This window comes from Scardinius erythrophthalmus (assembly GCF_964197995.2).
Source record: "Scardinius erythrophthalmus genome assembly, chromosome: 5".
NCBI lineage: Eukaryota > Metazoa > Chordata > Actinopteri > Cypriniformes > Leuciscidae > Scardinius > Scardinius erythrophthalmus.
The window spans coordinates 3852648-3878020 of NC_138225.1; the positions used below are offsets into that span (position 1 = coordinate 3852648).

At 36.8% G+C, this 25373-nt stretch overlaps 1 protein-coding gene and 1 long non-coding RNA gene across 2 annotated transcripts; both read left to right on the forward strand.

Annotated features, from left to right (window-relative positions):
- Window positions 1-484: 484 nt before the first annotated feature.
- Window positions 485-5706, forward strand: LOC308690806. Its single transcript, XR_014030198.1, has 3 exons — window positions 485-611; window positions 3575-3604; window positions 3701-5706. It is a non-coding gene; the product is annotated as an uncharacterized lncRNA (long non-coding RNA).
- Window positions 5707-11781: 6075 nt separating this feature from the next.
- Window positions 11782-22116, forward strand: LOC308691074 (diamine acetyltransferase 1-like). Its single transcript, XM_081365946.1, has 6 exons — window positions 11782-11910; window positions 12130-12181; window positions 18061-18144; window positions 20637-20738; window positions 20818-20858; window positions 21897-22116. The coding sequence occupies exons 1-6, from the start codon at window positions 11845-11847 to the stop codon at window positions 22065-22067; spliced, it is 516 nt and encodes a 171-aa protein (XP_081222072.1). The 5' UTR covers window positions 11782-11844; the 3' UTR covers window positions 22068-22116.
- The last annotated feature ends 3257 nt before the right edge of the window (window positions 22117-25373 follow it).

The following is a 25373-nucleotide window of genomic DNA, read 5'->3' on the forward strand; positions in this document are numbered from 1 at the left end:
TGACTGTCGACAACTTTACAATCTCCACTAGCTATTCTTTTCTTCAACTCCTCAGCATCCATCTCGACGACTGCAAGCAGGTCGCGCGCGGTTATGATGCATTTTTAAAAGTGAAAGATCCTGGGAGGGCGTGGCGCGTGGGCAAATAAACTGATGTGGATTTTAAATTATTTTATCAACTTCAAATACAGGCATATTTTTGTAGACTTGTTCCTAAAAATATGAATGTATTTTTACGTTTGCATGTGATTGTTTTAAACCCGTGTTTACAGGGACGTGCACAGGGGGGTTGCTCAGGTTGCCCGGGCAACTGCCCATATGCCCTTCTCGACTCACTTTGCCCTTCCGAGGGGGAAAAATAAATAAATAAAAAGTAGGCCTACAATGGATGCAGAATTTCACGTAGGCCTAGATAAAAAAAAAATAAAAAATAAAAAATCGCAAAGCCTCATTCACTTCCATTCGGGCACCGAAAGTGAAAGTCAGTAGGGAAGGGCAAACTATGTGGCTGCAGCGCTGCACGCGACCGGCACCTGAGCTGAGCCTGCATGAGCGGCCCTAGAAGGAGATTGTCGCGGTTGTCGGGTGACGACTCAACGTTGTCGGGAAAGGTGAGTTTGCGATGTATAACAAATGAACGATCATCATCAGGGTTCCAGACTGCGACCATTTTTTGAGAATGTGCGAGTTAAAATTTTATGTGGTCGCATTTGTGCGAGTGCATGGTCCTGTAGGCTACTATTCAGTTAAATTCGCGCAATTTTCCTGCATTGAACTTGATTTAGCGCCCGCCAAAGTGATTTTTGTCCCGCCAAAGTCTTATTTGATCGGTGAGTAATGTAGATGAACTGCTGCGCTTGTGACAGCTAGGGCGCATGTTTAACTGAAAGAACGAGCAGAGAGAGAGAGCCGGTGTTCTGTCGATTCATGCTACCCATCGAGATGTGCTACTTACTGGTTCTGCGCATGTGCGCATTTTTCGACAAGGCAGCAAAAATCGACAGACTCTGCTATCGATTCGAGCTACGGTAGCATTTTTCGACAAGGCAGCACAAATCGACAGAACACCAGTCGCGTGCACGCACTCTCTCTCTTCAGAGCCAGGCGAAAGTGTAAACAAGACTTCACCGTCTCCAAACTAAGCGCTGTCTTGATCTCTCTCCCTCGCACATATTAATCAAAATAAATCGACACGGTCGGAAGTTTCATGTGGAGCATTCGGAGATTTTTTTATTTTTTTTTCCTGAATTACCGCTGGGTCTGAAAAGCGTTCCGGACATTCAGCTGACATAAAACAAAACTTTAATTAAACGAAAAAAAAAAAAAAAAAACTATCCAGTGATGAAATGTTTTCTGTGTTGACACAAATCTTGGACGTGTCCATGTCCTAACTGCTGGGATAATCACACAACGCGCATGACACGTCCAATTCGCGAACTAATGACTCCTTTGAACCGATTCATTTTAATGAATGGTTAAAACAACTGATCTTTCCAACAGTGAACTCAGGAGACGTCTGAATCGGTGTATAACTAATCAGTAACACTTTACAATAAGGTTATATTTATTACATAAATTACATAAAAAGTACAGTTTGCTTACTCAAGCTTAAGCTTTAAAATAAATAAAACCACTTGTTTTTTTTGAAAAGCATATGACTGTCTACATTTTTCCACACAGTGCTATCAAGAAGAATCGTTAAAGAATCGGATCGATAATCAGAATCGTCAGTGGCATTATTATTGATAAAATCTGTGTTATTATTAGTAGTAGTTAAGGTGATTGAGTGCTGTTACTGCTGTATTTCAGTGTTTTACTTCTTTGTATATATATATTTTAATAAAGACCCTGTTATTCTCAGTCCTTCATATAGCCCGTGAGTTTTTTCAGGGGTGCCCTTTTTTCAGGTCAGAGCAACTGCCCCTCAGAATTCCTGTGCACGTCCCTGCGTGTTTAGACCCGTGTTTCCCCCGTGTCCGACAACGACACAGTTGGATATTTTTCACCCGTTTGAGCAAAATTTTACGGGTCACTCGTCCGAACCCGTGCAGGACTCTAATCAGGCAGACAATCGCCATTAGCTAAAACAGGTTTATTATGGTTCTGCTCCCGTTCCTGTGATGGCAAAGACAGTGCATAATATGCCGGTCTATAATAGCCGCACCATTTTTCTGACCCCATGCTGCGCGCGCACCCAACCTAGGCGTTCGATGTTTACAAATATTGAAGGGGTCTATACGGGATGGGGTTTGTCCCGTATTTTCGGAGTTGTTTTCAATGCAGCATCTCTCATGCAAATCATCCCACCGGCATTCTGTGAAGACTCGTCCTATTCTGCCCCTGATTGGGTAATACTCGCTGCTGCCATCGTTGGATTGATTGGTTTGTTTCAGGGTCACGACCAATCAGAGTAAGAGGAGGGCGGGTCTCTTGGCAGAGAGTCGATTTGAAAGAATGGCGGAGGCTGCTCCAGATACCCCCCCGCGTCCAGCGCTGAAATGGAAGCGGATGCAAAAGTACCGACGAGAGTGGGAGGAATCAAATACTTGGCTTGAAAGTGTCAGCGTAAATGAATATAAAGCCAACTGCACAATTTGTCGGCGAGTGTTCTCTGTTGCGCACGGTGGCTTGTCAGATGTGCGACAGCATGCCTCGGGAGAGCAACATTCCCGCAATGCCACAGAGGTCACAGAAATCAAAGCACCATCTCACAGTTCTTCATACCTCAATCATCTCCCTAGGCAGATAGTTTAATGACAGTTTTTTAATCACCTCTTTAGTTCATGTTAGTTCATGTTAGTTCACAGTGCATTAACTAATATTAACAAGATTTTAATAAAGTATTAGTAAATGTGGAAATTAACATTAACAAAGATGAACAAATGCTGTATATATAAGTGCAGTTCATTATTAGTTAATGTTAATTAATCTAGTTAACTAATGAACCTTATTGTAAAGTGTTACCGATTTGTTTATTACGGTTAAGGTGTACAGTCAGACACATAAGCATACGGTGACCGGGAGGGGACATGTTCGGTTCACTTATGTTTGTCGTGGCCACAACATATAAACTCGTGGGTACGTGATATTAAGTCGTAGGAACGTCATAATATCTCGTGGGAACGTCATATTAAGTCGTGGCCACGAGATCATTATGTCGTGGCCACGACATCATTATGTCGTGGCCACGCGATGCAAAGCAGAAGCCTCGAGATCATATGTTGAGGGAACGATATATTTTTCTCGTGGCCACGACTTCATATTTTGAGAGAACGACATCTATTTGTCGTGGCCACGAGTTATGTTGAGGGAGCCACAGCGGCCAATACTGTAACCGTACCATAGCATAGACTAGGCTATTTACCCGAATTAAGTTGTGAATACTTTCCGAATACACTGTATCGATGGTTAGTGCACTCTAGTGGCACATAGCATGAGTAAAGAAAAGTTGTACATCTCAGTTTTGTAGGCATATCATAATGTATTTGTCATGTAGATTTACAAGTTACTAATATAATTGCAAGATAACATGCATGTTTATGACCTGATAATACTAATATGAATATCTTTGCAGCAGCAATTTATGGACTGGAGAAGATTGATGGTATGTTTTGGTTTGTTTATAATGTTAGCTTAAATGTCAAATTTCATTTATATAATTTTATTTTCACTCATTCTTTCACATTATTCTGTCTTCCAGCTTCCCTCATGATGTTATTTGGACCTGGAGCTCAGTGAAATATCAGTCTTACACTATGTAACCTAATGACTATCAACTTTCTGCTCATTTTGACCAAGAACTGTCACTGAGACAGAGAGACCATTTTGACTGACATGTAAACCGTTTTCCTGTATTTTACATTTAACACCTTTAATTGCATGTGCAGCTAAGATGACAGAAGAAAGCATACAAACGGCCACCTGACATTTGAGTAAAGATAACTGCTTTTTTATCAGTTATTCCCTACAAACAATGATTCATATAAAATATGACAAATATCTGATCTGTCTTCTACAGTGTCAACTCTTGCTTTGTGCAGTTTTAGTTTATAAAGGCATCCTAACTTGAGTGACGGCCCTTGTTTATGTCACCTCATCACTCAAATTCTATATTAGAATAATATAGTTCATATAATCTGTTCAATACATCCTCGGTTTTCAGAAAGTAACACTTTTATGTATTTTGCTATTCATTTACTATTAATTTCAAGAATAACACAAAACACCTTACATAGACAAAATGTGCATAAAACGTGTGGCACTTTGGATTACAGATTTACACCTTTTGCTGAATAGTGTATAGTGTTCCTGTTGCTCAAACAGCAAAGGCAAGTTCATGTGTTCAATTCCCAGGGAATTCATGAACTGTATGAATTTATAAAATGTATAGGCTACCCAGAATATTAATAATGCAAGTCACTGAGTAAAAGCGTTAATATGTATGTAATATGTATGTAACATAGGTTAATATGTAAATGGTAATTAAAAGAATGATTCATACTTACCTGACAAACAGATACATAAACCGGCACACTGGAACAACTGGTTACGAGGAACATTAAATGAAATCTGGTGAAAACTGCACCCAACAATGTGTGCTATTTGTTTTGAGATGTCTTTGGATGACAGATATATGCTTTTGAATAGTTTATAGTGATCCTTTTGCACAAACTGTAGAGCAAAGGAAAGGTCATGATTTCATGATCTGATAAAATGTATACAATATTAATAATGCATTAGTATTGTAATTGTTTTTTGTTTGTTTTTTGTTTGTTTTTTATAGGAATGACACGCACAGAGACACAGAAGACACTTTGAGATATTAATTACGTGTGTCTGGCTACTTGGATTGATTTGACCGTATCAAATTCCTAACTTATATTTGTAAACAATAAAGAACTTTTGTTGGCCAGAAACGTAATATTTTAAGTAAACTTTATTAAGTATACTAATATCAATGTACTAGTGCTATACTTGTATTTCAGTACTACTTGAGACTATATTGGCCCACTTATAAAAATGAATAAAAGTATAGGCCTTTATCACACTCCTGTGTTAAAAAATCTGAAGTTTCAAATAGAAGTGTAAAATAATTTCCGCTGTCGCCTGTATCAATGGCAGTGTGGCGTTGTTATCTATTGCTGCAATTCATCACAGATACTTCATTTAAACACACCAACCTCAGTTTATAATTATTAATATAACAATGTTAGGATAAATATGTTTGCATCTCCTTTTCTCTCTATCTATTCATTTCTTGTACCCTGTTAAGTCACATGCTCATAAGACACGTGCTAGTTATTGTCCATAAGGAGAAACGTTGCATATGGTATAATCATGAATAGAGTTGTTTGTCTCTCTGGACTCTTTCAGTGAAGCTGACAGTCTCCTTTCTTTTCTATATGGGCTTGTTATTCTATTTGTTGGTTTCAGCCTACGACCTAGACTTGCTATCTAAACTATGGCACGTGTAATAGAATGATGATTAGTTATGCCTGAGTGTATGACGTAACTGATGACGTGGATGGAGGACACAGTGTATGGAACTGAAATGTGTGTATGGCGCGGCTACTGAATAGTTGTTAACAAGTTCACCAGTAGATTCAGTAAAAGTTCAAAGAACAGAATCAAGACTGGATATTGTATTCTTTTGCTACATACAAGGGTTTATTACAGCACTGGCACAATAAAGCTTACTATGGAATGAACTACACTTCTGTGATCATTGACTTTGTTCTGATATCCAATTTTATCGAACATTTTGGGGGCTCGTCCGGGATCGATCCAGATCGTGCAAATTGAACTAAGAAAGTGCAAGGACAAAACCTCAGGTAAGTGTTCCTTTTTCTGTTAGCGATTGGACACTTACCTGACCTTATCCTCTGTTGTATGTTTTTCCTAGACTCATTGAAGTCTCTTTCAACGTAGTTTGTCTAGAGAGGTTTTGCGATGTTTTTAAATAAATATCAGCAAAGGAAACTGTCCATTCTTGAACCCATGCCGTTTTCTGAGACAATTTAGGGACTCAAAACGGACTGGTGAGAAAGGTGAGGTCGACCATTCTTTGAATGAAAATTTCTAATCGGAATTTAAAGACAGAGTAGAACAAAACATTTTTCAATTTGTCTGGTTTCCTGTTGAATGTGAATACGAAAACAGCTCAGTTACAAAATGGGGAATAGTATTCTCAGATTAGTTTCTGATAAGCAAATCAGGAAATGGATAACCTTTCATATAATGTGTATAAGTATTCAAGAAATAGATCATTAAAGTAAGGACATGAGAGTATAACACAATGAAAAGTACAAAAGTGTTATTTTTGTAGGTACAAGTTTAGTTAGACATTACTATTTTCTAATAACATACAAAAAAGCATTTCAGTATGATGCATTGACATTTTCAGAAGCGATATTTCAGCATTTCCGCAGCTTTTGCTACTTATAGTTTGTGAAAAACAGCAACTAGGCATAAGAAAACTATTTATTACAAATATATGAAATGCTACAAATATTTTCTAAACTTTAGAATAGGAACTAAGTTTGTTAGTTTGTCTTTATGGGACATTAATAACATGACAGAAGGTAATTTTGGAAGTACATTACCATCAGTTTAACAATATAAATATATTAATATAAATAATCATTTTCGTAATTAAGTGGCCAGGTAGCTGGTCGGGATTGCATAAGTATAATTTGCATGCATGAATGGAGTGAAGTAAAGTAAATTGACATTAAAGTGGTGTAGGATTAATGAACACACTTTTAATATCTTTATTACTGTGTGCATTATGATATGCAGTTTTAAAGGTTAAGCATTAAGACATGCCTTGCCCAGGGCTACATTGAAGCTCCTGTTGTTCTCTCAGCTATACCACTCCAACACAGCCTGAGGCGGAGAGAGTTGAGAATATAGAACTATTTGGGTCACGCAGTGACTAAGAGACTGATCAAGAAAACTCCTTCCAGATGCTGTGAAATGCTGCCTGACAAGCAACTGAAACTGCTTATGAACCACAAAAGTCCCTCCTAACTGTGAAAGCCATGAGTTAAAGGAAGCCATTATGGCTTTTTCAGCATGAACTGATCTTTACAAAAAGTTTCTTAAGTTACTTGCATGTTGATGAGGCTTCAGGGGTAGAGATGGGGGTCCTGGTTTCAACCATGTGTCACGTGCATGGGCAAATTGCCTATTTGTAGTTGCTGCATTTCCTCTTGCACAAAGGTTGGGGGAATTGTAAAGTAAAATACAGAGTATAGTACAAAGTGTATAAATAATATATAGATGTCACGTTTTGCTAATAAGAACCCAAGTGCAGACAGTACTTTCATAACACGGTTTATTTACAAACGGAAAACAAGGACCCACGATGGGGCAAACAAACATAAATAAATGGAACTAGAAACTTGACGATAAGTAGACTTGACAATAAATATGAACTGGAACTCACAGACAGATTACAAAGCTCACAGAGCCAGATGATAACAAGACGAACAAGCCCTGAGAAACAAACACAGGGATCTTACACACATAATCACAAGAGTACAAGTGACACTGATGAACATCAATACTAACGAGGGACCAAGGGGTGTGGTAAGGACACATAATCACAAGTCACAGGTGACACTAATAAAACATTAACTGACAAGGAAACAAGGTAAGGACACAACACATAGCCCAAAACAACCGGCCATGTGCTTACACACAAAACAAGAGACAAATACATGACAATAGAATAGGAGCAATATGAAATTCAACATTTAGGCCATACATTTCAACATAAGTAATACTACTTAAAGGTATGAAGCATGAAATTAAAATGCATGAATTTTAAGAATAAAGGCATATATTATATGTGCTGTAAATGTGCTTTAAATTTAAACAGCGCTGAATCATTAATGAATGACTAATTGAAAGGTTTTCCATCTGTGAATAAGCTTCCAAAGTCGGCAGAAAGTTGGTCTAAAGAATAATAGCAATATTTGCTGAAAGAAATGACTCATTTGCAAAAAAACCAAGCTGTCATCTTTATGGATACTGATGATAGATTCGTCTCTTCCACAGGAGGCTTGGAAGCCGTCATAACATGATTAACAGCGCTGGTAGAAAATTAGATTAAATTAATGCTAATGTTTATTTGTCTCTTCTTATGCCAGCAGAAAGTCCAACTCATGATGTTGTTCCTGGAGAGCAGGTACTCATTAGAAGCCTGACGTGGGAGAACCGAAGTACCTGGGTCCAGCCACTGTGATAGCAGTCACAAGGATGGGAGTGACAGACCATCAGCCCCAGTGGATACATGCCTCAAGACTGAAATATCTGAAAGGCTAGTACCCTAAATAATTGGACGTCAGGCTCAAGAAGCCTGCCTCAAATCTTGTCAAGGTGTGAAATCCAGAGATTGAGCTGTGCAGAAGAACTGTACCTTATAGTTGTGCGGGGGGGTTGCAGGCAGAAGATAGATAACCAAAATGAGCTACTCTGGATAATCAAAGGTACCCTTGACACCATTTAGCTCTAAAGTACAAACTGGCTGAGTGGCATACCAAAGACTTCCAATATCCATTGATGAACAAGTAACAGGCCTCAAATTTATTCCTGAATGGCCGTTCACCAGTAGTAGTTCTACATTTGAACGAAGAAGAGGAGGTAGAGCAAGAGCTAAACCAATTGAAGATGAGACCAATAATAATCATACCCCAGATAGCATGTAACAATTGAAAAAATGTTGAGTCAGTGTTGATGCGTCAACGCTGATTACATTGAAATGACGTTAGAAAGTGATGTTGCTTTAGCGTCACTCTTGCACCCTCGGTTAATATTGAAATAATGTTCAGATTTCAACCACAAATCAATAGTGTTAATATTGCTTCAACATTACAAAGTGATGTTGTTTTTGCATCACTCTTGCACCCTCAGTTAATGGTGAAGCAATGTTGAGATTTCAACCAAAAATCAACGGTAATATCAATCAGTGGCCAATTCCAAACTACAATAAATGTTTTTCAACCATTTTTCAACAGACTTGCTAAACCACCCCACCCCTAAACCAAGCTGCCACTGAATCTGAACCCACTAGTGTTCTGCAGAGATACATGCCTGAATGATCTTGTGCTCATAAACTACAAATCACTGTTAGTTCAATGTCACTGTCTCCACCCATGTGTGCTGTTGGCTTTCATCAAAATTTCAATGCTGATCCAACACACTTTAAACACTGAAATGTCAGTCTCAACCAAAATTATGGTTTGGATCAAAACTCAACATTGTATCAATGTCCCCATAGCCTGGGTTTCCCCATGCTGCCTTGCGCGCAGCTCGATTTTATTCACGCTGCTAGGCAGCCTGGACACCATGGACCAGATTTTCCCCTCAAAAAGGGAACCAATCACAGAACGGGGAGGGAGCAGCAAGACGATGACGACGTCTATGCGACACACCGAAGCAGTTTGTTTATATCTATGGATCCAACATGGCAGCAGACGCGAAGTTACCTTTCGATGCAGCCTTAGATAGTGTTCTAAGTAGTTTAGAACGCAAGTTTATTTCGTCTTCTTCCTCGTCGAATTTCTGTCGCTCTACATACGTCATCTGGTATAATTGAAACGATTGGCTATGAGCTATGTACAGGCGCATTTGATAGACATTCGTAGCGCCCAATAAACAGCTCTGGGCATTCGTAAACCACGCCTCAAATACGAGAAAATGAACATGTGGTTCCCAGACCACGGGCCCTATCTTGCACCCTAACTTTTCCCTCCACAGACGCACGTCGGTTAACTAAGAAATACACTTGCGCTCCCGGGGGCGGTTCAACGCAAAGAGGAGGCGTGTTCCGGTGCAAACGTTCCCTCATGCTATTTTGCAGTTTCAGAAAACAATTCCGCCACTAACCGAAAAAATCTAGTCTAAAGTCAGTGGCGCGTTGCGCATGTTATTCATATGCTATTTTAAGGGTGTATGCTTGGCCATAATCAATGTAGCGTGTGCACAACGCGCATACACTTTGATTCTCTCATCTACACAGAAGCAGCAGTTTTCATTTTTGCAAATCATACATTATTACGATAGATAGATAGATGGATAGATAGATAGATAGATAGATAGATAGATAGATAGATAGATAAAGATAAAAGCATACATCTAGCTTACACATTTACCCAAATTATCATACGCCTGTTTAACCGAAGTTAATTTGGGTGTGTTTCTCCATTCCCCAATGTAACTTCTCTGTGTTTTACGGCCCTGACGAGAATGTCGGTCTCCTCGGCTGTGAACCGCTCCTGGCGTGCGCCTGGCAAATCCGCCGTTATGATATAGAAAAAGCGCGCCTGCTCTTAAAGGGAATGTGAGATGACGCTCTGATTGGTTTATTTCACGTTACGCCCAAACCACACCTATGAATAATGAAGCTACTTCAGACCAACCCATTTTAGATTTGTGTCGGGCGCAAGAGTCATTTATCCCGCCGGTATAATAGCAACAACACCCGAGATCCGCCCACACAGTTACTTGATACTTGCACACTTGCTTGATACTTGCGTTTCAGATCGTTAAAATAGGGCCCTACGTCTCAATAAGAAGCCGGGCAATGTCCCCATGCTATCTGTGCGATTTATTTCAACACTTTATTTCCTTTGAAAATTAATGTATGTTAGTAGATTTAGTAACAATAAATAAAATGCAAGTAAAAAGCATGCTTAAAACAGAAATACTTTATATGCACCATTTTTTTAAACTCAGAGAGTTCATGCATGTCAAACACACAAGACTTCCATATAGGACGCAGCTTGGCCCTGTCCCAAATCGAACCTTAAGCACTCGCGGTCTTCCTCTGAGTCCGCACTTTTGTGACGTAATGCCGCTTTGACTGTCGGGAAGAAGTCTGCTGCGGAGCCCGCATCAGTGCGGGCTCGGCAAAAGTGCGCATCAAGGGCGCAAATCGACCACATGGGGGCACTCGCGAGCACCCTTCTGAGATCTAAAAATGACAAATGGGACACCCTGCGGTCTCACAGACTTAACGGACACGCGCATGCGGCAGCCATTGTAAGTCCACAAGACCGAAAGTGCACAGGAAGTGTGCCATTTGGGACAGGGCCCTTGTGTTTTCTCTCTAATAAGGAAGCATCAATTAACTACTGAGAAGCTCACATGCAAAACCAAAATGGGCATATACCAATTAGTGCCAATTTTCAAACTACAATTTTTCAAAAGACATCATGAGGGCCCCCCAGTGTATTAGAGCAAATGAGGTAACACCATTGAAAGTGCCCATCATGAACTGAAATGCCCCACTGATTGGGAAACACCCAGTAGTGTTTTGCACAGATACATGCCTGCAAGATCTTGTGCTCATAAACTAATTTTCAGGAAGAACCAGTTTATATTACACTGGGAGTGGCCTGAAAGTTTCCGCCCCATTTGAGCATCAATAAAAGGAGGAACCGTCCCGACTGAAACATCATCAGAACAGCCTCTGGATGCCTTTCCAAGCGAGAGAGAGCCGATCTCTGACCTGTAGCTGAGGGCAACCCTCTGAGAGGCGGATGAAGAAACAAATCTTACTACTTTTCACATAGCCTACACTGAAAAAAATTATTAGTTGAATTTAATAAAAAAAATTATGGTAAGTGGTTGCACACAGTTGATTTTAGCTACATCTAAACAAATGCATTAAGCTGAACTAAAATTGAGTGAGTAACTTAATGAATTTGTTTAAATGTAGCTAAAATCAATTGTGTGCAACCACTTACGATAATTTCTTTTTATTAAATTCAATGAATCATTTTTTTTTTCAGTGTACAGAGGACTAGTGTGCAAAGGAAAAAAGAGTAAAAGAAGAAAATGGCCAATTTTATATTACGGAAAGCCGAGCCCAAGGACGTGTCTGACATACTGCGACTCATAAAGGTGATAAACTCAGTTTTAAACCTGACTGATGCTGTGTTAATACAAGATACTGACGATAAAGATGTGTTTGTGAGCTCAAATGCGATGTTGAGATCTGAAGAATTTCAGTACTAGTTAATAGTGCTGTCGAATCGATTAATCACGATGAATCGATTTGACAGCACTACTAGTTAGTAATCCTAACTTCATAATTTTTAACCTGAATATCTTTTGTATTAGGAACTAGCAAAATTTGAGAAAATGGAAGATCAAGTTATTCTGACTGAAGAAGGTAAGTACACTGACTGTCAGAAGTCTGGAATAATTAAGATGAAACATGTCTCTTCTGCTCACCAAGGCTGCATTTATTTAATGAAAATACAGTAAAGACTGTAATATGGTAAAACATTAAAATTAAAGATTTAATGGATCATGCACTGTAAAAAATATTTCCATGATTTGTTAACACAACATATTTTCTTTTGTCAAATCAACTTAGATGCACTAATGTTGTTCAGATAACAAAACATTTTTAGTTAAGGTTTATTAAACTAATGGTTTGGCAGCAATGCACTGATATAAAATAAAAACATTAGTTGATTCTACTAATAGATAGTTCACTAGACTTAATTTTCCCTGCGCATGCGCCAGAGGGCGCGATTTTCTCCTCAGCTTCTTCAGAAGCAAGGAAAGGCGGTTTATGGTAAGTAATTTTAAAATTCAATGTCTTAATAGACTGTTTTTGTCTAAGGGTAATTTAATTTATTTCCTAGGCTGCGAAAATTCAGAAGAAGGTTTAAATCTATAAGTAATAATTTTGCCTCAGAAATTCCTGAAGTTTCCATTGAGGTTATTTTAAAGTAGTGTGTTTCTTATCTTTACAATTTAGTAAGGCTGTTAGTGAATTTCAACCTTAAAATAATCCCGATAAATAATAATATTTTAGTTATTTTTCATTTTCGTCTTGATTAAACACGAATGCGTATAGTGCCCGTTTTAAAATATAATGCATTCAGGTTAAGTTAAGTTACCTTAAGAGAAGGAAAAGGCAATAAGTAATAGAGATTGAACTGTTATGCTTCTTAAGCAGTAGGCTAAGTGTTAAATTAATCTTTTTATGTGATATTTCAGACGTGTTGAGCTTTTGAACATGTTTGCCAATACACAACGTAAGTTAACTTGGAACACAGCTGATCGGGAAGGCGCCATTTTCTTCTAGGCTGTTTATGGTAAGTATTTAATCTCAACTTGTCTAAGATTAATTTAATGTGTTTACTAGGCGGCAAAAAGTCCGAAAATTGTTTAAATGGTTTAAATTTATTATAGTTTTGCCTCAGAAATGTCGTCCTCTTTCGTTGACCCGTTTTCATTGAGTCCATTTTAATATAACGTTAACGTTAGTGGTTTAATGTTAACGTAGTTGCTTTCACACATGAGCCTTTTATACGTTTTTTACATTTTAGAGATTATGAGTGAACAGATCCTAAACAGGTTAAATATGTGAGGAGCAGATGGCCTGCTTTATTTACCGAGAGACAGGTTATCATTCTTTACTAAAACATGGATTACTGTTGTAATACGGCTATTGCCTTGCATTATAAAGCGTCTTTTTTTTTAACTACCTATTCTAAAACTTAAAACACTTTATTTTTATCTTTAGAACCCATTTCTCCATACTTGGTTTACTTTTTCAAAACTCTTCACACAGTAAGCACAACAGTGGTCTAACTTGCAGACAACCATTACCAAAACTACAGGCCAATCTGCACGTTTACATACTCTTTTGAAAACTGAAAAGGTGTTTTTTTTTTTTTTTACTAGCATTTTACTAGATTGCTGCAGAATTTCGACGCATAGTGTCCACAGACCTTAAGGCGACCTTTTTCCATGGGCTTGATGAGTACCTGAAAGGATTTTTGCGGTTGTACCAAGCCAAAGACATTGGAGAACTCAAGACCCTGATTCAGTCTTTTGAAGATGATAAGTAAATGTTAATTTATTTTTTGAAATGGTTCCAGTGTCACATGCCTGATTAATTAAAATTTCCATGCAACAGCATAGGCGTGTTTTGACTATCGGGCCAAAATCGAGCATGCTATTGCGTGCCAAGACCAGTCGCGCTTCCACTGTCACTTCCAGGGCTTGATCAGGCCTCATCTGGGCTTCCTCGGGGCAAATGACCAGAGCTTTTTGGAAGTTTTTTATTTTATAAAATAAATTTATCATGCTATTTTATCAGGCTACCAGCTAACTTCAACATTTAAGACAATTTTAGCAATTTTCAGTTCAAAACTCACTTTCAGCGAGTGTTGCGATTCGATGGAGATTCTGATCACTGTATGAGGTATATATATATATATATATATATGTATAGGGCTGGGCGATATGGAGCAAAAAATATATCTCGATATATTTTGCTATATCTCGATATCTTTACAGGAAAAATAACCCACCAAAAACTACTGCTAAAACAAATATGCCAAATACCACAAAGTCTTTTTTTATTGAAGTGCAAATAGGTAGGCTGTTCATGTAGGAACAAAGTGCTTCTGCAACATTTAAAAAAAAAAAAAAATCCCTGTATACAAAAATAATAATTTAACTGTAAAACAAAGGAAGAAATAATACATATTGCACTATTTTTAATAAACCTGTATAGAAATATCATTACTAATTTTTGCAAAAAAAAAAAAAAAAAAAAAAAGCCATATATCCCCCAAAAACTGCACAACTGTAGAGTAAAACATTAATTTTAAAAAAAGTGATAAAAATGCATCTAAAAATTGACATGATTGTTACAAAATCACACTGTCTGGGGCCTCTGGAGAACTCAGAACAACTGCTAGCATAAAGTTTAAGGTAAAAATAACTGCCATTAAATTACAGTATCTTACTACTATGCAATTAGATAAACTGTTCATTCATTGCATCACTTTACCTCTGTCTTTATCCACCTTTATCCTCTTCTCTTCTTTTTGGCACTGTATATAGCAGAATAGGTAACTTGGCTAATGCTAATTTATAATGTGTCATGTAAATTCGGCCATCCGTCACAATCAGGAAACTTTCATTGTGTCTAGACCTTGCGCGAGCTGCCAGGCCCGTTTCTACAGGGGAGCATGTTAAGTGTGAGTGCGCCCTCAAACAAAAGCAATGCGGCGAGAGGCGACGCTACACAAAAAATTACCAACAACAACTGATCGCGCGTGCGCTGTTTCTGACGCACTTCAAGCACTCGCTGGGCGGGGAAAGATTGATGTGCCTGACCGGACTCGGGGGACTTGGTTGAATGAGACAACACGCGAGGGGAGGGGGAACAAAAGCAAGGAGGCGAAGGAGGGCGGGGGCGAGCACAGCACAGAGAAGGCAAACAAGCAAATTGGCGAAATCATTATTAAATATAAACAATATATCGATATATACGATATGTCAAAATCCATATCGAGTTTAAAAAATATCTCGATATATCGTAAATATCGAGATATCGCCCACCTCTATATATGTATATATATATATATGTGTGATGCTAAAAGCTACTTATGCTAACCATTGCGATAATAAATACACATATTTTTATGTCTCTTTCTTCCCTGTGCTTTTGTTGATACCAGACTAATGCATCCACATAGGCTATGTCATAAAAACACGCACTTACTCCGGGAGTCTTGTATAACTAATAACTCCTGTTTTCTGCTCGTGAGCTCCCTCTTGCTCTAGCAGAAAGGATAACAGTATAGTGAGACGGGAGAGATCGTTAAAACCTCCTCAGATCTTATAATTTGATTCAGCATGATTGATAAGCACTCCTGACACAAATTAATAAGTTAATGTCACTGTAACATTTCTATTGTAAAACACTGGTCAAATATCGATACTAGAATCTCAAGTCTTTAAGTAAAGACCAAACGTTTGCATCTGTCATGCTCATTTTGCGATCTAGCTAGTTTTAAGTCAGCTGGTGAAATGGTGGGGTTGTCTGATGTTGTTCTATGGAGCCATGTTAAGGGTGGGTTTGAGGGAATCACTGTGGAGATTGGCCTGAAAGTGGAAACGCAACTTGATTTTGGCCTCGGTGCTCGAGGTCCGAGGCTATTGGCCCTCTCCCGGCACGCTGTTTGCCCTGGCTTGCACTGGCCTGACAGTGAAAATTGACACATTGCACTTTGTTGGACTGCAAAGCTGAAAGTTCTAGTTTTTCAGTAAAATAATTTGTGTGACATTATTAGTATCATATCTGTTTTTGTTTTTGTTTTTGTTTTTCTGGGTTTGGCCAATGCCTTTTCTTTTTTTCAGGGGAGGGGGTCTACCCCATGTAGAATGTAAAGTTATTTGGAGTAACTGAAATAATTTTAAGCTATTTTAAACTGACCTTGGCAAGACCTAAATTTATTAAAGTATTATTGGTTTAAAATAATTAAAACATTAAAGAACATTTACCATTAATTGTACTATAGATTCTATGGACTATGCAGGCTCGCCTCTGTTTAAAACTCATTCATTGTTAACCTACAAATGCTTTGTAATTTTGTAATTTTATGATTCATAGTAATTTCCTTTTTCTCTTATCAGCCAACTGATGAGGAAGAGGTGGTGAAGGGGATGAATTTTGGACTCTTGGTGGTCACAGAGGAGAACACTGCAAAGCTCCTCCCAAAGGAAATAATTGATGTGGCTGTGGTGTTAGAGGAGGAGATTGTGCTTGATGGCTTAAAGGACGTGTCAAATGCCTTTGCTGTACTAATGGGGCTTCTTTATGCTCTGAATATCACTTAGCCCAAGGAGGTCAAATATACATTTGAAGTACTCCAAAAAGTGCTCATGAAAATTGGAGGCGAGGCATGTTCGGCCTCAAGTTTATGAAGTGAGTGCTTTGTTTGCACAAAAAAAAAAAAAAAAATTTGATAGATAAATATTTTGTAAATATATATATTTTTTGCACTAAGCACTCACATCGCTTCATAAACTTGAGGTTAAACCACTGGAGTCACATGGATTACTTCTATGATGTCTTTATTACATTTCTGGGGCTTGAAAGTGGTAGTTGCATAGGCTGTCAATGGCTGGACAAAAAGCGCTCAGATTTCATTAAAAATATCTTAATTTGTGTTCCAAAGACGAATGAATGTCTTACAGGTTTGGAACGACATGAGGGTGAATAATGACAAATTTCATTTTTGGGTGAACTAACCCTATTAATGTTGTTTGAGAATTGCTTTTTAATATTCGTTGAGATTTGTTATGAATAGTGGCCTGATATTTTGTGGTTTGCTTGTCAACAGTTTTCTCATTTCATTCACTTTATGAGGTTGTACATACTCGCATACTCCATACTTGTTTTGTTTTATTGAACAGATACATTTTTTTTATTTTTTATTCTATTGCACTTAATTCAAGCTGATGTTAATGTCATCACAGCACTGATATTTGTTTATTCTCACACATGCTTGACATTTATAGCAGCAGCTTGTATCCTGTTTGCTCTGTTATTCCAGAATTTGTTTTAACAAAAAAAGCATCTGTCATGTTGTGTTGAAGTTGACTTAACTCATAATTTTAAGGCAACCGTGTAAACTTGTTACAACAAACTATATGTAGTTAAGATTAAGTTGAGTTAACTTAAAATAGTTTGTTCATATAATATTAAGTTAAGTTGAGTGAACTTAAATTTGTAAGTTAACTTAATCCCTTTGATTGCTTGAATAAGTTGATACAATATTTAATCTTAAGTTATGACAAGAAACAACTTAAGTTAAAAAATAATCTTTGATTCAAATAACAAAATAATAGTTGAAACAACAAAATCACTTGTAAAAACATTTTTAGTTTCAATGAACTCAATTTTAAGGCAACCAGGTAACTTACTTTTTTTAGTCAAACTAACAAATATTTTTTTACAGTGTGTGACACTAAAGACTGGAGTAATGATGCTGAATATTCAGCTTTGATCAAAGGAATAAATTACATTTTACAATATATTCACATAGAAAACTGCTATATTAAATTGTAATAATATTTCACATTTTTACTGTGTTTTTGATCAAAAGTGAGCTGAAGAGACTTCTTTTTAAAGCTTTTTTGTTATTCCAGCTTTTGAACGGCAGTGTAAATGCGATAACTTTCAGAGTTTGCAGCTTCTGTTACGGTCTTGTAATTGCTGTTTTGCTCCTGTAGATCTCCTGGAGGACGGTTTCGGAGATCATCCCTTCTATCACTGTATAGTGGCTGAAGTGCCTAAACAGCACCAGAGCGCCGACGGTAAGACTGAGCCTGGACAAACTCTGCGTTTCAATGCACTTTGTGTTGTGTTGTTGTTCTGCTTTTTTGTTTTCTTCCCCCCCAAATCAGGTTGAAGTGAGCACACCAGGAGTGTGTTAAACTCTCACGGACGCTTGGGTTACCAAATGGGTTTCTGTGCATAATGACGCAAAACAGTGTTTGGTAACACTTTGCATTGCTGTGCCCATGTTACGTATTAGTTCACACAAAAATGAGATTTTAGGAACATTATAATTATGCACACTCCAAAAAATTATTTTTGTACTCAATATTCCAGTGCAAAACTACTAATTATCTAAACATTCTTAAACTACTAAAGATATTAAGTCTTATTTTTTCCTTGAAGAAGTGAGTTTATGCTTAAAACAAGAAAAAATATAGGGTCAGAACAATAAACTAATTCAAATATAATACACGGCCCTTATTGGCAGATATTACCAGAGGTAAGGCCCATAACAGCTGGGACGTCACCAGCCTTACACACACAACAATATGCCCAAAACTAACAACTTTCTTACAGATGGATCATATGGATTTGTTACCATACTCACAATGATCGATTCCATTGATGAATCTTTTAGTAATTCCGAGGAGGAACTAATGGGCAAATGTTTGGGAAACGATTCTAATTGCCATGATATTTTATTTTATAACTATATTCCATCTACATCTGTGGAGGAATGAACGTCATGATAGTCTTTCTAGCGTGTTTTGATTCCCAACCCTACTCTACTGCACTGCAAAAAAATATATTTTCTTAATCAGTATCTTTGTCTTGTTTTTCTGGTATAAATATCTTAAAGGGATAGTTCACTTTGAAATAAAATTTTGGTATGTTTTAGCTTACCTCAAGGGCATCCAAGATGTAGGTGTCTTTGTTTCCGCAGTAGTTTTTTAAATTTTGATATTTTTAGGCCAAACCGTTCTTGTCTGTCAGTCATATAATGCAGGTCGATGGTCACTGTCTCAAAGAGCAAGCACAGAGTCCAAATTAAAACAATTCCACATCGTCCAAATTAAACATCGTAAGTACACATTGATGGCCTAAGACACGAAACGAGCGGTTTGTGTGAGAAAACGAACAGTATTTATATCGTTGTTATCTCTTGAAAACAGCACACGTCCAAATGATCTGAGGGCACGGGCGGGTATAGATATATACATAGATGTCGCCTTGGCTACTGCAGTTCATTGGAACGAAACCATAGCCAAGGCGCCATCTAGTGTATACAACTATACGCGCCCGCGCCGTCAGATCATTTGGACGTGTGCTGTTTTCAAGAGATAACAACGATATAAATACTGTTCGTTTTCTCACACAAACCGCTCGTTTCGTGTCTTAGGCCATCAATGTGTACTTACGATGGGGAATTGTTTAATTTGGACGATGTGGAATTGTTTTAATTTGGACTCTGTGCTTGCTCTTTGAGACAGTGGCCGTATACCTGCATGATATGACTGTCAGACAAGAACGGTTTGGCCTAAAAATATCAAAATTGAAACTACTGCGGAAAAAAAGACACTTACATCTTGGATGCCCTTGAGGTAAGCTAAAACATATCAAAATTTTATTTCAAAGTGAACTATCCCTTTAACATTCGTAAATTAAGATTGTTTACTTGAGAAGCAAAATGGCTTAAGATATTAACATTCAGTACTCTTTCAGAAGATGTGTAATAGCGCCCCCTACCGTATAACAGGGAAAACATGGATTGCCGGAAGATTCTGTCAATGGCGGGGAAATATTTAAGCATAAACGTACTAAATTTTGATACATTTTTCAGAAAACAAGAAGTTATAACATTTAGCTTCTCAAGTATATCTATCTTGAGTTAAGGGTATGTTTACACGACAATGACACTACGCACATTATGCACATGCACAAATTTACGCTTTTGTAGTTTAACCGTGACAATAACGGTATCGATTTCAAAAACTTGCGTTTTCAGGCCCACAAAACACCGTTGTTGTGTAAAAGAACTGTCAAAACGCATATAAAGTTTAAGTTTTTAAAACAATGTTGTGTAATATAATTTATATTATGTTTATATATATATATATATATATATATATATATATATATATATATATATATATATATATATATATATATATATATATATATAGGCCTATATGTTTGCACGACACGACATATATATTTGTACAGGAAAACAAAAAATACTAAGGAAAATAATTTTTTGCAGTGTGGTATAAATGTTCAAATCAACACAATAAAAGTGAAAAGAAAAAGTGAAGTGACAGATTAATCAAAAAATTGACACCTGGGATGACGTGACTGTGGTGACTGTGAGGGTTGTGATGCCAATAATCCCACCCGAAATTAATTTCAGCAAATCGCAAACCAACAGCGTTTGTCTCCGTGTAAAATCCGTCTTATCTGTGATTTTGAAGTGGCTACAAAATGCATTCTCTTCCTGCAAACAATAGAGTGATTGAACCTTTTTTTCCAGGTCATGTGATCGTTGGCTTTGCCATGTATTATTTCACCTATGACCCCTGGATTGGAAAACTGCTCTACTTGGAGGACTTCTATGTCATGAAGGAGTATCGGGGTATGAATGTGACCGTATGCATTTGGGAAATCAAATGGTCAGATTTATGATGTAACACTTTTCCTTCTGCTCAAATTAGGCTTTGGGATCGGTTCTGAAATCCTGAAGAAACTGAGTGAGGTAATTTCCTTTATAACACCTAAAGATCAACCGCATCTATTTCTGTGAGCTGTTCCTGTGTGTTGCTAGAGCGCATAGTTATCCTTGTGAAACAGAAGTGCGCTTAATTGTGCACTTGTAGTGTACTTCAAATCTTACAAGTGTATTTTTTTAATTGTACTTGAAGATAATATAATTTAAATGAAATAAAGGGCCACTTAAATGTACTTAAAGAGAGTACACACTTTTAGAAGTGCACTTTGCAATAGTTTTACTTTTAAGTACATTTTAATTCATTACGTTTTAATAATCTATTGTTGTGCTTTAAAGAAGTGCACTTGATTTGATGTGTTGACTAACACACTGAAGCACATGTAAAGTAAAACTATAATTTTAACTGTAGTGTGTTATTTGATATTATTTCAACATCGTCATTACAAATGGGAAATTGCAAATTAGTTTATGCAACTTTTGATCAAAGTATATTTTAGTTTACCATAAATGCTAGTCAGTACATTTTAACAATATTTAAAAAACAGTAGAAATAATTATTATGAAATCGCATATTAAGATGTGCTTACATGGGTCAAAAAAAGCACTCAACTAATTGCATTAAATATAAATTTAAACTATTGTTGTCAAATCGATTAATCACATCTAACCTAAAAGTTTGTAAATATGTAATATATGTGTGTGTATATATAACTTCACTAAAATGTACTTAAGTGTTATTTTGATTGAAACTTGCATAAACTAATTTGCAATTTCACATTTGTAATGACGATGTTGAAATAATATCAAATAACACACCACAAACTCTTATGTTAGATGCGATTAATCGCAATTAATTTAATTTCAATCAGTTTGAAGACATTACATTCAGTTTTCTTTCTCCGTAAAAGTATACTAAGTGTAATTCTTTTCCACAAGTGTATCAAAGCTCAAAGTCTACAATAATTATACCCAGGTTAATGATCTAACATTATACAGCCTCTCCAATCTTCCTCATGGCAGTATATCTTGTACTAAATCAGTGTTCCCAATCATGGTTTCCTGCAGACGGCGGTCAGGACTCGGTGTAGTAGGATACACTTCATCGTGGCGAAGTGGAACATGTCCGCCATCGACTTCTACAAGCGGCGCGGGGCGTCAGATCTGTCTCTGGAGGAAGGGTGGAGGCTCTTCAAGATCGACAAGCAGAACCTCCTCAAGATGACCAGCAAGGAGTGAACCGGATGTTGTTTCTGTTTAGTCTATAGGTGCGTCCCAAATCAAGTACTTGTGCACTATTCTACGCCGTTTTGTGGAATACATAGTGCGAGTTGTTCGCACTATTCTAAAAAGAAAAAGAGCACTTTAAGTTTCCGGAAGTGTTTTGAACACATTGGCCACTTCATGCACTCGACTGTCAGCAGCTTTAACCCTCTAGGGTTCTTCATTTATGGGGTCACACTCAGGACCTTCGGGTCAAAAATGAATGAAATGTATTTTTGTTCAATATTTTTTTTTCTTTGGTGTTTTGAGAGAATTTTATGATAATAATTCATATTTATGCAATTATTATGATCCATTTTTTTCCATTGACTATAATAGACATTTATTTATTTTTTTAATGAATGCTGTATTTCAGGCTAAAGTAGAGACTAGGCCTATAGAAAACTATTTTTGAAGTCAGATTGGTGCCATCTGGTGGATGTAGTGAGCATAATTATCATGCAATATCATATTGTAACCACTAGATGGATTTACAGCTCTCTGTAGAAAGGCTTGTGAATTCTAATTGTTTTTCAGGTTGTGGATTTTAATATATAATAAGAGATTCTCAAAGACTATTTTTGTCAAGTTTTTTATTTGTTTGGTTGATTTAAATGGTAATTTGAAGTGCCAGTTTTACTTTATAATACGGTCAAACCTGATCATTGCATTAGAAAGAGAACAAATGGAAAGCATTTTGTTACCCATTATTTTAATTCTAACTTAATAAAAATTAAATTCTTTCAGTCATCAAAAAAATTTTATTAACCTTTTATAATAAACATTTTCATTAAAATATTTTTTTGTAAAATTCAATGAACAGTAACTCATTCAAAATTGGCAACAGCAATTAAGAACAAAAAACTAAGGCATTTTTAGAGTTTTGTCTGAGTGACACACACAAAACTAAAGACTCATAACTCCAAAACTTTAATAAGGAGAGTCAAAAGGTAGGTATCGTTTGATAGAACACTTTTCAAAAAATTGTAAAATATAAATTACATTACATTTGGACATTCTCCTGCCGAGAAACTGCTGAAAGTCCCTCTACATATGAGCTGCATCTGGATAAAATGTTGTGGTGATTGGATAAAGGAATCAAAAGTTACAGCATTTGGAACCAAGATATCATTTTTGTTGAGTCTTTGACGCCCCCTCATGGGCATTTTTTATATCACCATGAAGAATATCTTGTCATAAAAGCAATAGATTAAGTTCATTTAGGCTCATTTTAATTGTAATAATATGCTGTAAAAAATGAAGTGCCATTTTCAACTAATTTTGAATGTTTCATGAGATGTATGAAGTTTTTGACACATTGCAGTACATAGTACAAAAAAGTATTTTATTGATTATGAAAAAAAATATTCTGTTTATCAGCAAATAACTCAGCAATAATTAGGAGTTTTTCAAATTGGCTACATTCACTGTAAAGTTCAGACTCTAAGCTTTCAAATAAATCAAGGCAATATTTTTGAAAAATATGATAATGAATATTTTCACAGCTAGCCTACACTCCGGTTTAGAGCGACTAGTCAGCACTCATTCAGAGTTGATCGAAGTGGTTGGATGCTTTAAAAAACTGAGATTCTAAGCTTTAAGATGATACATAATTTTTGTTATTCCACGTTTGAAAACGAGCACGGATGGTTCCGGGAAAATTGGAAAACACTTTGCACCCCGGAAAAATGAGAGACTTGTTTTTTAGCCAAGTATGCATAACTTCGTGAGGAATATCTCGTGATCAAAGCAATGGATTATATTGTGTTTGGGCTCTTTGTAATCGTGAGAATCTGCTGTCAATAAAGATGTTCGATTTTTCACAATCCATGCATGTTTCATTGAGTTATGAGCTGAAACGTCACATCAAAACAACATAGCATCACTGCTATTGCTACTTCCTTGGTGCGTCTGTGGTGTTTTTTGTGTTAGAACGCCATGAGGAATATCTTTAGATCTGAGTGATGGATCATGTTGATTTTATTATGGATCATGATCATTTTAAGTGTAAGCATCTGCTGTAAATAATGATGTGCCATTTTCCACAATCGGAGCATGTTTCATGAAGTTACAAGTGGAAATGTGTCTAAAATTCAGCATCCATATATGGTTTACACATGGGTCTCTTGATAGGCTTATTTTACAAAAACCTTGCTCAAGTTTAGTAAAAAGCCTGAAACGATTATGCTTGTTGTATTCTACTCATTGAGACCTTTCAAATGACATATGACACAGGACTATCTGAGCTGTATGATGTATTTGACATATTGCAATATGAAGTACAAAAAAGTAGTTTATAAATTATGAAAACATTTTTTTTTCTATTTATCAGCAAATAACTCAGCACTACATAGGAGTTTATTAAATTGGCTACATTCATTGTAAATTTCAAATGACACCTATTTTAAGTTGATCAAAGTAATATTTTTTGAAAAATATTATGATTATTTTTTTCGCAGCTAGGTGGCGCCTGCGGGGGGTGGGGTGTACACTCAGTTTTAGAGGGATTACTCAGCACCCTTTAGGAGTTGATCAAAGTGATTAGATGCATTAAAAAGCTGAGATTCTAAGCTTTAGAATGATACCTACCTTTGTGTTATCGTGGCTGATTTGTAGATTGTACGCACAAAAAAACTCTGTATTTTCATATTTTTGCCAATTTTCTATGCAGCTGCAGCTTTACACGCGCCAAACTTTGCAGTTTTATTTCTATCTATATTCAGAAGTTTATAGATAGGAAGGACTCCAGACAAGCTCACTATAGCGGAGAAGGATAGATAACAGGTCTAGAACATGTGAGTTAAATTAGCTGGCACTTTTAGACCGGTGGACTCTGTGATCTCTGTGAACAGATGACGAATGAACACGTTTCAAAACTGACTGACACGTCTAGTCAAGTCACCTTTATTTCAAGAGCGCAATACAGATTGTTAGCTTTGCAGTAATAACAGGAAAATGATTTAATGATGCAAACAGAGATAATTTCGACTGTACAGCAGCTCTAAAAGAAAATAGTGTTATTCTTCAGCTGAAGTCAGTTCAGTGATGATTCAGTTCTGTTGTAAATATCATCAATTATGAAATAAGTTCAATTCGGCTGTAAAGAAGCTCTGCTGAACAACAGTGATGTCGTCATCCAACTCAGTTCAGTTCTCATGTAAAAGTGTCAGTGCAGTCAAAACAATAATATTATTGAATATTAAAGGGTATAATGCCCTTTTCACAAGATGTAAAATAAGTCTCTGATGTCTCCAGAGTGTGTGTGTGAAGTTTTAGCTCAAA